The sequence below is a fragment of the Leuresthes tenuis genome, unplaced genomic scaffold, assembly GCF_036924035.1.
Source record: "Leuresthes tenuis unplaced genomic scaffold, fLeuTen1.0.hap1 SCAF_17, whole genome shotgun sequence".
NCBI lineage: Eukaryota > Metazoa > Chordata > Actinopteri > Atheriniformes > Atherinopsidae > Leuresthes > Leuresthes tenuis.
The window spans coordinates 20,247,641-20,260,951 of NW_027325371.1; the positions used below are offsets into that span (position 1 = coordinate 20,247,641).

Below are 13,311 nucleotides of genomic sequence, written 5' to 3' on the forward strand. Positions count from 1 at the left end.
GCTAGTGGAGGCTTGCTACCTACCAATGGTGTCAGCAGCTAGTGCCCGCTTGCTCAGGCAAGCCTATTCCTGGCAGCTAGTGAGTACTGCTTACTCACCGTGCACTAGCCAGCAATTAACTTCAACTTGTAGTCTCTGCTAGTTTCTTATGTCAGTCCAGTCTTCTATTTAGAATTGATGTGATCAGTTCAAGCCAAGGTGGTGCTCAAGAGTAAAAGCAAAAATCTACAGAGACAGAATTGAAGACTAACTTTGCTCACGTATTGTAACACATGAAAACCTCTTATAGACACTTTAACAAGGTTAAAAACTTGAAAACTTTACAAGTATCATGCCCTCTTTCCATTAACATGTACATAATATTGCATAATTTAACATCAACCAATACATTACCATGTCATTTCTTTTGTTCATATTAGTCAATTTCACTTTCAGGTCCCGTGTGAAATCTAATGAGCATATATCAGAAAAACACATGAAATTTTATAGTATTTGCAAACTCTATGCTAATGAACCCGTATTTAGGCCCTGGATCAATGACTGATGTCGCTGTGCTAATAAGAGAAGTCTATGAAAGCAATGCTAGCTAGCTAATGTTTTGCAGGTACAATTCTTAGTTTATAGCATGCTAGCACGACAAGAAACGCACTAAACACAAGGTGCATGTAGTAGATGATTTAACTCAGGTACACACACACACAAGATGTAACAGGTAATTTGTCCTTTGTCCACATTTCCAAAATGTATTAGCGTTACAGTCAATGGCTGTAAATTGCGAGATGGTAACTTATTCCTAGGCTGCTGTCAGGGAGCATTCTTGGAATCATGGTGCATACAAAGTCAAACGTGTAACCATGTCAGTCTCTAAACTGTTTAACCAATTTCGTAACATCTTGTCTTAACTTTGTACATTAATTCTTCCCCTAACTATGCACTATTAACTCATTACTCCAACCATTTGTAGGTGAGAAAAAGAATGATGAAGGAGAGTTGGAAGGTCCAATCACTGGAGGAACAGCTGTGCTGGACAAGTCAGAACTGTCTTACGTTAAAGTCTGTGGATCTTGCTCCTCCTTCCTCCTCAAAAGTGTTTGTGGCCAAATGAACACTACCAAGGTGTGGAAAGTGGGCCTCGTCATGTGGGAACGTGTGGCGACAAAGAATGTTGATATGCTGACATAACAAAACATGAGCATTTTACAGCCACCATTCAGCAGATGAGAGGCTATTTCACCAAAATGATAAAGTCAGACCCTCATCTTCAAAACAATAAAACCTAATGATGTTCCCCAGTCTGAACCATGTAGTAACTGTGAAAATGTGCTACTAATGCACATATCAGTAAATCCTGTGCATCTGTGCAAAGCTCCCGTTTATCATGCATGTCACAGTTTAAGCCAGACTTAAGCACTTGGATTTCCGGCAATGCCAGAAACCTTTTCTCATTACAAAACTCTGAGTCCTCAGCTATAACTTGAACGGGGCAGAGCAGAGATCAGCGGTATGTGTAAGCTGTGATAAATATACGTTGTGAGTATCTGTGTACACATTCTTGTTTATGTGCAGGCTGTAAAGAGTCAGAGGAGTGTCGCAACAGATGTGGCAGAAGCTCTCCTAAACAAACACTCCACACCCGTCTTCATGGACCCTTCGTATAAACACGCTCTTTCTCACAGATACGCAGTGCAAAGCTTTCCTTAAACCACCATCACACCTGGAGCTTCCTCAAATTGTAATGCTATTCTTTTGTAACGGGCCAGCCCTGGTTTCTGATGTGAGAAGTGAGTTGCTTTTATCCTGTTCTGTCTAATTTTTGTGTTTTTTCACTGCTTAATCTCCCCCCTGCCCCATGCATGTGCACTACCCTTCCACATCTCTCTCCCTCACACCCCATCTCATCTCCCTCACACCCCAGCTCTGTCTGCCGGATTTCCACTGACTTGTTTTTGAAGGTTTGATGTGTTTCTCACCTGCCATGGCTCGCCTTTTTAGCCCACTTCCCCCTTTTGCACCTCCAAACCATTCCTTTTTAATAGCAGGAGGGTTTCCAGTGAACTCCTAAAGCACACTTGTGTCACTTTAACCATTAGGAGTTGTTAGTTGTCAGCTCAGAATATAAAGGTCAGAGCGCAGGGCAAGTTCACATTGGCAGTGTCTTGTATCTCCAAAAGCTAATGAATGGCCCCTCTTTGAAGTGTGTTGGAAATTCTGCATGTTTTTTTTTTTTTATGAAGTGTAGGGTGGACAACACGGAGACCAAAGTGGAAAGGACAAATTCTTTGATGAGTCAGTGGAACATAAACACACTGGAAACAACACAAACCCTTTTTCTCGCTCAGTAAGTGTGTGAGTGTGGGTCTCGTGTCGGGTTTGTTTATGAGGCACAGTTACATCACGTCTATGCATTGACAGAGAGAGATGGATTGTGTGGAAAGAGGATGGTGGTTTGGTGAATGTATAATTTCACTTTCTGTGTAGGCCTCTGTGTGTGTGGAGACACACTGTATGGGTGAAAGTGTGTGCGCTGTCTTGTGTGTCCGTCTCAACAGCTTGTGGAGTGAGATGCTCTGCAGGGTGTATGAACTAATGGATGCTAAATACTTTTAGTCAGGGGATTTACTCTGGAGCTCCACACGCAACTTTATACATCTTTTCAGGATTCAAGATAAGTATTTTACAGAAAAAACACTTAAGCCGCAACATTCTCAGAACCCACCACTCTTTTGACTGCTTAAAAAAACCCCGAGAGGTTCTTGACACATTATCTATATTTGTGGATTTATAGTGGTGACATCATTGTATTAGAACATATCATTTTTGCACTTTTAGTGAGTACTGTACTTTCACCATAAACTTTGAAAAGGGGTCATAATGAGACTTATTTGGTTGCATTCTGCAACTCTGCCACAAGATGTCCCTAAATCTTAAAAACTACTCTTTTAAAGGTAACTCCATGGTGGTCAGCACCATAACCTCACAGCAAGAGGGTTCCTGGTTCAGAAGTGGCCAGTTTGCATGTTCTCCCCATGTATGTGTGGGTTCTCTCTGGGTACTTTGACTTGCTTTCAATGTCCAAAAACATGGAACCTATCTCAGCGGTCATCAGGAATGAGGCGGGGTACACCCTGGACAGGTTGCCAGTCCATCACAGGGACACACGGAGACAAATGAGACAAACAACCACACACACACTCACACTCACTCCTAGGGACAATTTTAGAGACACCAATAAACCTAACATGCATGTTTTTGGACAGTGGGAGAAAGCCAGAGTAGCCGGAGAACCCACGCATACACAGGGAGAACATGCAAACTCCACACAGAAAGGCCTGGATTGAACCTGGAACCCTTTTGCTATGAGGCGACAGTGCTAACCACCAAACCATTGATTGCCAAAGTCCCTTAGTTATAAAGAATAAAAATAAAGATGCTTGTGCAATATTAAAAAAGGCCCTGTGAAACTTAAATTTAACATTATTAAGTGGGAGAGTTTGTTCTTTACTGTAAAAGCAGGATTATGTCTGCCTTGTTTTTTTCTTTTAAAGGTTATTGTCACTCAGTTTGAATATGAGCCCATTAAATGGTTGTTTTCAGGCCCATAATTACCTGCATCTGCTGGTAGTATGTGTGCCTGGGTAACATAAACACATCACTCTACACGTAATCCATTTAAATGCAGAGGGTAATTTTCAGAAGATGAAGAGAGATAATGCCTGATGCTGGCACTAATAACTGCAGACATCCCTCTGCTTAAATCACACAATTTAGGGAAAACGACAATTTAGCCACCCACAATTCCTCTCACTCAGTTTCGACAAACAGTTCATGCAGGGAACGCTGTGAACTTGTGTTACTGACGAACAGTTTACGGTAATGTTTGAGAATATGTATTTAATCCTCCCACACAAAGAGTCAGTGTGTGTCTTTGAGTGCCTTAACCAGCGGTTCTGGTAATGTAGATGCACAGTTTCCGGTGTGTGTGGGAAGATATGAAGATTATCCTCACCTCCACTTTCTACTTTTCAGTGACAACCTTAAACCAAATGGATGAAGGCAGGTATTGCTGTGTGTATATTTGTCGAGAGATTTGAGAAACTGCTGGGGATAAAGAAAAGATATGGAAGGGGGGGGGGGGGGGGGGGGGAGTGATTAATTGCACCCAAGATTATCGTAATCATTTCCAACACCGCTAACACACAATTATGTCGTTTTAGGGGCTCCAAGGAACACTCTGCCTTCCTCGTCTATGTATTTTATGTGTGTTTTATGTCCAGCTCTTGTCTAAAAGTATTTTCATAAAGTGGGAGCGGGAAATTCCTTGCTGTTTTCCATGGCTTCCCCCCAGTACTAATGTTGCACAGACCAGCAGCTGAGTATATTGACTTTATTTTTCACAAAGCAGCGCCCGGACAGAGGTATGCGTGTGAAAGGAACTTTAAAGCATCAAAAATATTATTTTCGCCCGTACATAAATAAATAAACACCCCAAAGCCAGGTCCGCGTTGGAATGTAGTAATTCAGAATTTTTATGAATGACTGCATTCATGCTTGACCACGCCCCCTACCTCCAAAAACTCAGGAACCAGTGTTGAAGCACCAAGCCCCGCCCCATCCCTCCCTTTTTATGGAATACCTTGACCGGACGCCTGCATCCTAATTGGTTGAAACAGGTCCACAGTGGGCGTGTCTACCATGAAAAGCTCGGGGCTGATATAAAAGCAAGACTCACACGCGTATCGATTAAAGTTCACAAGTGATGGAGGACACTTGAGGATAACTGCGAAGCTTGGATTTAACCGTTGTGGACAAAAGCTGTTGTTTCCGAGCTCGTGGAGGATTACTTTTCTATGATATAAACTGCTTTTTAACGCCGTATCCTCTTCTATGTGAGTCAGCTGGCAGCATGGGGTTACTGTTATTGTTTGCAGCCTTGGGAGCGGCGACTGTCAGTTTGGTGAGTACGTGCAGGTTACCGTCTGTCACTGTTCTGCCTCATACAAACACTGAGGACCTGAGACTCACGTGTCATCACTGAAACTTCAGCCCCAGCGGACTTGAACTGCTGCCGTCTGGTAAACATATATCCAAATATTCCAGACACCTCGTTACTGCCAGTCTTGTATGTCAAATAACATTCTAATGAAATCTCACCGGCCGTTTAAACCTTCAACACTGTTTAATAACGTAGCTGAAGCGCTTTTTATTTGCCGATTTCCAAAGGGGTGATTGCAGACCACCAGTGTGTTTCATTGGGATTCTCAGCTGAGCTCCAGAATCGGTAAAGATGTCATGCTCTTGATTTGATGCATTGTCGCCTATAAAGCTGCATCATGTCTTATAATGTCAAAAATCATTTGTGTGTAAAATGTTATTCTGTGATGCGGTAATGCTGTTGAATAAGTACAAATGAGTACAAAGCACCATGTCATCGTAATTAAGTGCAAGCAGCTCAAAGGTGCACCTTGAGTATATGAAAGTGGTTTAATTCCTTCACAGCCCATTTCCAAATGCTTATTGAGATAATTGTCTAAATCCAAATGATAGTACTCCCCAGTTGTGCTGGCTTTGGACAAAGATCTGTCTGTAGTGGCTCGGCTTGAGTTTATAGGGTCTGTAAAAATAATGTATTTGTACACTTTCTTCTGTCCCACTGTAGGCCTATAGTTACGCTTCAGTAATATTATCCAACAGTTATACCAATGGAGATAAAAATACACCTCAGGCCAAAACGAGCTTGCTGCGCTTTATAAATATCTACAGGAATATTATGTGACTTTTTCTGGGGTGTCTCAACGATCACGTTGTTTGCAAGTATTTTTCTACACCTCGAACCCCATCGAAAGTCTTAAGTGTGAGTGAAAGCAGCATCGCCGACCTCGGTTTGGAGAGAATCCCTTTTAGGTGATCTGACTACAGACAGTTGGACTGACAGCTCCCTGTGATCCTGAAGTTGTTTGGGTGGCTTCTGCAAAATATGTAGGAGCAAGGGAGGTGGGGGTGTGGTGGGAGTCGGAGAACATGCCTTTCATCCCTGCATGCCAGGCGAATGCCAACCGGAAGGCGACAGAGGGTTACAGATACCCCTATGGGGCTTGTGACAGTGCTGAGCATTCAGGCGATGTCTAAGCCACACACACTCTCAGGAATTTCTGTGATCTGGGTAACATGAGTCAAGCTTTTGTCCCGCTGGCTTCCAGTATGACTTCCCCTTACTCACCTACTGTAATAAGTTGGTCTGCCTATACTTGCTTTAAACAAAGTGCGTCCTATGTTCCTTCCTGCAGGTGATTGGTGAGTGTCCAGTGGTGTGTGAATGCTCGGCAGCGCCTCCATCCTGCCCCCCAGGCATAAGTTTAGTCCTTGATGGCTGCGGGTGCTGCAAGGTGTGTGCCGCCCAGCTTAACCAAGACTGCCATGAGGGAAGGCCCTGTGACCACCATAAAGGACTGGAGTGCAACTACGGCAACGATGTGGGCCACACCCATGGCATCTGCAGGGGTACGTACCACAGAAGTGACAGGGAGGCTGAATCAGAGGGAGATGAGGGTTAGGGAACTTTTTGGTTTAGACTGGGCACAACTCTGAATTGAGTGAGGGAATGTGTAACTTCAGGGTGGGGAATCAGTCTTCTGAGCCAGTCGGCTGGGGTTTCTCTTTGATAGAGGCTTGAGGTTTGAAGCCTGTGCCACGTTTCAAAAGCAGAGCACCTTCATGAACTGTGACTGAAACCTGGCCAACCCGGGGATTTATAGGAGTACTTCAGTGTGTACGCAAAACCATGAAAGACACAAACGCGCATGCACACACAGTGGTATTTTTATGTGTGTTCATTAGGGGGTCTTTCTATATAAAGGGGGTATCCAAGGTGTTGCATGGGGGAGCCCCTCTGGGAGGGTGAAAGGGCAGGACATTAAAAGCAAGTCGAAGCCTTCCTAGTCTAAGAATAGCATTTGCTTTGTAAATATGGAGGTACTTTCTCTCCCACTTATTTACTCGTTATGCAGTTTGAAGAGCCCGCATTTTGATCATTTGCAAGCTTATTATTTGATTTTGGGTAGTCTACAAGAAAATGTTTCTCACACTGACCAACATCTCTTTAAGGCCCCCCTTCCCAGAACTGCCAGTGTGCTCTGGCTAGTCAAAAATAGTGGCGTGCAAGGTGGATACTTTTTCTTTTGAGGTGCTCAACACTAGTTTATTGGCAGATATTATGCAAATTAGTTAAACGTTTATGCAGAGGGGAGGGGGAAACCTGGACTACAAATGAAGCGTTTCATACAGTTCAGTAGCAGTCTCTTCTGTAGGAGACCAGAACTCTGTTTGGTGTGCGGTTGTGTGAAGTACTGCAGAGTAGTCAGTAGCTGTGTCTGAAATCACCCACTATATAATGAGTTTTTTTTTACCATTTTGAAGTGAGACTCTAAATACTCTTTATAGTGTACTCCAAATATCCCAGCGTAGAATCACTTGTCACAACCCCAGAAAATAAAGACCACAATGTATTGTCCTTAAAGGAAAAAATTACATAACAGTGTAAAATCCACGACTGAGCATTATTGAGACCGTTATAAGGTTATTAGGTTTGAGTTGTTTTGGATGGCAAACATATGCACTTTTCCTGTCCCTGGTTTGAGGACATGCTAGATCGGCTTGTTCGTCAATCCTCCTTCCTGATTCTCTAAACTGAGAGCGCTCTGACTGCTGTTTACTGCAGATGGCACAGTGAACACTCACGTGTACTTCATACAACCCCACTTTAAAAAAAAAGAAAAAAAGAACAAAAATACAGAATGTCCTTCTAGTTTTTTAATCAGCTTTTGATTTTCTTTGTATCAAGAATACTTGATATCCAGAGATTATGTTTGTTCTCTTGTAAGTGTTTTGACCAACTTACCAGTTTGTCTGTCTTCTTTCATCATCACAGCAAAGGCAGAGGGCCGCTCCTGTGAATACAACGGCCGGATTTATCAAAATGGCGAGAATTTCCGTGCTGGCTGCAGGCACCAGTGCACCTGCATCGATGGAGCAGTAGGATGTGTGCCCCTTTGCCCTAGCCATGTTCCCCTGGCATCCCCTTCCTGTCCCGCCCCGCAGCTGGTCAAAGTGCCGGGTCAGTGCTGCCTCAGCATAGACTGCAATAAGGGGACCACTGTTGTGCCCCCGCCACACCGACGACCCGTTCTACCTGCTTATCCACCGTACCCCTTCATGCCATACCCGGCCTATCCCTACACGAAGCCTTATCCGAAACCTTACCGGAAACTGTACCCTTACAAACCAAAAAAGGAGAAGGGGGCCTTGGGCAACGAACTGCTGGAGGTTGGGCGCAAATGGGACAAGCTACGTGGAAACAAGCACCTGCTGGGTAAGAGAGAGCTGCAGTGTCGCCTCTGAGTACCGTCTGTTTCCTCTACACAGTAAAGCAACTTGTTTATGTTTTAGCCATTTTAGCCCCTTGACGCACAAACGGCCTCAATGTGGGCCTTTTCCCCTGAATATGTGCGTGTGTTAGCATTTATGTGAGGCTTGTTTTCCACTGGCTCCTTGCACACCAGAGGTGCTCTCTCCCTCTCGCACAGCACATACCTCTGTCACCTACCTCTCCCTTCTCTGTAATCACCCTCTCTATGTGTCAGTGTTGCCTGTCCAGTGAATAAGGCTAGTGTGCTTTGCATCTCCATACCTCTTTTCCCTCCTTCTCCTGATGGCAGCTTTTCTCAGACTTACTTTTCCTGATCCCGCTTCTCTGACTCAGTGTTTTGCAATGTTCGTTGTCAGTCTTCCTCACGTGTCCGCTCTTTTATCTTTCCTAGCCTGGAGGCAGGTGGGAGATCAGTGTGTGGTTCAGACCACTTCCTGGTCCCAGTGTTCCCGCAGCTGTGGGATGGGCGTTTCCTCTCGTGTTACCAATGACAATGCTCGGTGTAAACTGATCAAGGAGACCCGTCTGTGCAACATTAGGCCCTGCAGCTCTATGTCTCTCCCCATAAAGGTGAGGAATGCATTTGGTGCTTTTAAAAAATTTTTTAAAGGGATATTTTGTGAAGCTAATGGCCCACAACCAGGCAGCTCGGGCATCATGATAAATAGTTTCTGGAAATAATCGCTCTCATGGGGTCATTGGTATTAATATCATAGCGTGTGTACAGCCCACTCCCCTGAATTTCTCTGTAGCTGGAAACCCTTTCTGGTCGACTCTGGCTATTCACAGTCCTGTTGCTGTGTGGGAAACATTCCCATTAGGATGAACACAGAGCTGAATTACACCAAGTCCCCCCCTGTGCAGTTTCAGGTCACTGTTGTCCCTCTTCATATAAAGTTAGCTTAGCTTCAAAGGCTAAAAACTGGGGGAAACCACTTTCCTGGCTCTTTCCAAAAACTAGGAAATCCTCCTAGAAATGCTTCTAAAGCTCATTTTAAGCTGACTGTAAATGAAAGTGTGTTTTATTCGCCGTGTAATTTAAATCATTTGGTGATACCAGTTTCTGTAGGCTACAAAAAGGTGAGGCAAAAGCAGTTGGCTTATCCTCAAACGTTGACAGCTGGAAATACAGCTTTCAAACGCCAGAAACATAGTCTTAAAGGTTTAAATACCCTTGAAGCTCACCAGCTCACTTTAGGTAAAAGTGTGTTATAATTTAAATGGTTGAATAATACCCAATTATGAACAAATAATTAAAGTAACAACTGTTAGCTTTAAAGGCAGAAAACAGGAGGAAATGGCTCCCTTGGCTCAGTTCAAAGGATGGAAAGTCCTCTTAAAAATGCTATTAAAGCTAAAGATGAATAAAAGTACATCGTATTTGTGAATGGTTAAATAATACATATTTTTGGAGGCAAAAAAAGACTGGTAGCAGCTGTTAACTTAGCTTAAAAGGCTAAAAATTGGTGGAAACAGCGTTCCTGGTTCTGTGCAAAGGCAGGAAGATCCTCCTTGAAACGATCCTATAGTTCACCTGTTAAAAGGATACCTCTAGTTTTGTTAAAGAGAGAAGCGAAAATGGTATTTCAAAATTGTAAGCAATTCTGCTGTTTTTTGGCTGTGAGCAAGACCTCGTAACCTCGTCTTTTTATGGGGCTGTTGCTCAGTGCAGGGATTATGTCTACGTCTGTTATCAAGATGTTTTACGACTTAAAAATGCCTTTTTTTTTGTTTGTTTGTTTTTGTATTTGACTTTAATTTAACTCTCATTTTGATCCTTATTGCCATTGCTGTTTTTGGAGGCTTGCCCCCCCCCCCGCGTCATTTAATTTTAGGCTTTAGTTTGAATATCTCAAGCACTGAAACTGCGACACAGTGGGTGACAGCTGCACTCATGTGATTTAAAGAGTGCATGATTCACCCACTCTGTTGCTCTCTCACATTTCATACACAACACTCTCTGCCTCCTGCCATGAGCCTCTCATGAGCCTGGTGGGTTATTGCGCACCTGTTTTGACTGAGCACTCCCAGTGTTTGCAGAGCTGCTGTGGGTGTTTATGTGTAGCAGTGTCAGTCCTTAACTATTGTTGGCATGCTACTCTATCCCACGCTCATCTCTGTTCTTCATCTGCCCTGACCTTTACTTTGTTTTTCCGTGTCTCTGGAGTTAACTGCCATAACTTTCTTTCATGTCTCAAACGATGGATCTGGGTTATGTGACGGCATGGCAGCTCCGATTCCAAACAAACTGGAGTGTTCATTCATTATGCAGCATCACAACGTCACAGCTGTAACAGCAATGCCAGAGAGATAAATAAATAAAAAAAAATATATATATATTTTTTTTAACTGGATCACATGTTTAGGAGTCACTGGTCGAGCAGGCTAAATCTCTACAACAACTGGCTACACGGTACAAAAATGTTAAATGTATTTCCTTCTAATTGGCAAGTGTTAGCCTGCTAACCTGCTAGATAGAAATGGAGAACATGGTTAATATACTCCTGACTAAGATCAGCATGTTTTTTTTTTTTTTTTAAAGTCATTGTGAGCTTGTTCCCAAGGCTTTACTTTGCTTTAAGCCAGATAACAATTCCCACCCTTCGTCCTACAACTTGGCTCTACCCTGTATTTCAATTTTGCAGGGATGTGGAGCCCCTTTTTTCAGGAGTAGAAGTGGTCATCTCACCATTTAGGCAGGACTTTGGGGAGAAAATTGTATTACTTGATCAAAACTACTCTTTAATCTCCAAAAGAAAAAGGGCTAATACATCCAGGATTTGTAGGGTCAATGGGAGGAATTGGGATTAGGTCTTAGTCTTGCTCATCTTTCACCTTTTTCATTCTTTCCCTTTTCTTCATTCGCAGAAAGGCAGGAAATGCTCCCGCACCCACAAGGCCCCAGAGCCACACCGCTTGTCCTACGCCGGCTGCAGGAGCACTCGCCTGTACAGGCCCAACTACTGTGGAGTTTGCAGAGACAGCCGTTGCTGCTCCCCTCGCCGCACGCGTACAGCAAAGGTAACCTTTGCCTGCCCTGACGGAGAACGCTTCAACCGCTCTGTGATGTTCATCCAGTCCTGCAAGTGCAGCGACGAGTGTGACCACCTCAATGAGGCTGCGATGCCTCCACAGCGGTGGCTCTACGGAGACACTCACAAGTTCAAAGACTAGTGCTATAATCCCCCCAACCCCCACCCCCCAAACCAACTACATTCCTTCACAAAAGCTGACAGTACCACCCCCCCCCCCCCCCTCCCCCAGTAGTACCTATTATAGAGTAGCTGCTCTTAGTGTACCTATGAGTAGACGCAAGCAATGTTCTCACGTTAAGAAAGCTTTTCTGGAAGGAATGGGAAGAAGAAAAATGAACCAGATGGACGTTCCTCCACCAAGGATACAGCAATGAGAGCAGCCCCGGGTTTAGTGCAGATTCAGAGTTATTTCTGGTCTCGCTGGACTTCAATCTGTGACTAAATCTTGATGAAAAACGAAATGAAAGCAATCAACCAACATGTTGCTGCCATTCTCCAAATGTTCCGTGAACTCTTGGACTTTTGTTGGGAACAATGGAGCTGAAGCAGAACCGCAAACACACACAAGCATTATTATTTCTTGTCTTATTTTGTCTATGGATTCACTTAACACTTACTGAGGGATAGATATGACTTGCTAATAGAAAGCTGGTTTGATATGATCCAGATGGAGGCACATCTGTGCACTCCAATTAGGTTAGAATTGATCGAATCAAATGAGGACTCATGTGGAAGACTTGACAAGACTGGAATGGCAATGGCAGAAGACGGAAGACATCTCAGATGTTCTGAGAGGAGTGTGGTTTGTGTCTTTAAATGGTATTTATTCATTGGTATTTATTGTTGAAACAGTGGAGTGCCACCAGAGTAGGTGGTGCTGCTATGCTTGGAGCATCAGTGCGACTCAACATGGATCTGAGGCACAAAACAGCTGGGAGCTGTCAGTCATGAGAGGGATAGGACTCTTACGGATCAGGGACTTGACCCCAGGGTCACATTAGTCAGAAAAACCTTATCTAATGATGGATGTCAAAGAGTACAGGGGAAGGAGTTTGACAGGACCTAAGAGTTTAACCTTATGGGTCGATATGTACACATTCGGAGAGAATATGTCAAAGGTTGTTTACACAGCTGGACTCATCTCCTGCCTTGCCTCCACAAGAAACTGAGACATTTAGCAAGCACCAGAAGAACAAGCTTGGGATTCTGGCGTCAAGAAGTCGACCACCTAATTCTGGGCAAATTACAATCTCTGCGGGGCAGTGAGAGGGAAAAAAAAATCAGCCAGTCTCTGGGTTTGCTATAAAAATAAAATCTAAAAACTGCGTGTGTGCTGAGGTAAACATGTAATTTGTGACTTGTGGGTGGAACCGCTCTGGTGCCTAATCTGGCCTGTAATTGAGCGGCGCGGCACGTCACTGAAACAAAACAAGAACTCGTGTCTTTTCACGTTAAAAGAGGTGTCCGATTCGGAGAAATGCTGACTTGACAGTCCCGAGAGGAGCTTTATGTTAGGACTAAAGCTGCAAAACTATAAGCGAAAAAAAAAGAAAAAGAAACCAGATCTAGGGTTTCTGTGATGTTTTGCAGCTTGGATCATTTGCTGACTGAAGAAGCCGAGCATCTTCTTTTACTAGTCTTGGATTAGATTGAGCACCTTACGGCAGCCGTGATAAATGACTGATCTGATGTCACATGCGAATGTAATGCAGATAGATTGAGGCTTCATTTTTAACAGACTTGTATATTTTACTGTAAAAGTAACATATTGGAGATGCTACCTTCAGAAGTTTTTCTTTTTCCTGTCACAGTATCAGAAGATTAGACCTATTTTTCTTTTTGCCGTTTTTCTGT

The 13,311-nt window shown here is 43.6% G+C and overlaps 1 protein-coding gene across 1 annotated transcript; it reads left to right on the top strand.

Moving 5' to 3' along the window:
• Positions 1–4,748: 4,748 nt before the first annotated feature.
• On the top strand, positions 4,749–11,648 carry LOC140273024 (CCN family member 1). Its single transcript, XM_072368548.1, has 5 exons — positions 4,749–4,954; positions 6,285–6,498; positions 7,925–8,365; positions 8,814–8,992; positions 11,291–11,648. The coding sequence occupies exons 1-5, from the start codon at positions 4,904–4,906 to the stop codon at positions 11,594–11,596; spliced, it is 1,191 nt and encodes a 396-aa protein (XP_072224649.1). The 5' UTR covers positions 4,749–4,903; the 3' UTR covers positions 11,597–11,648.
• Positions 11,649–13,311: the final 1,663 nt, after the last annotated feature.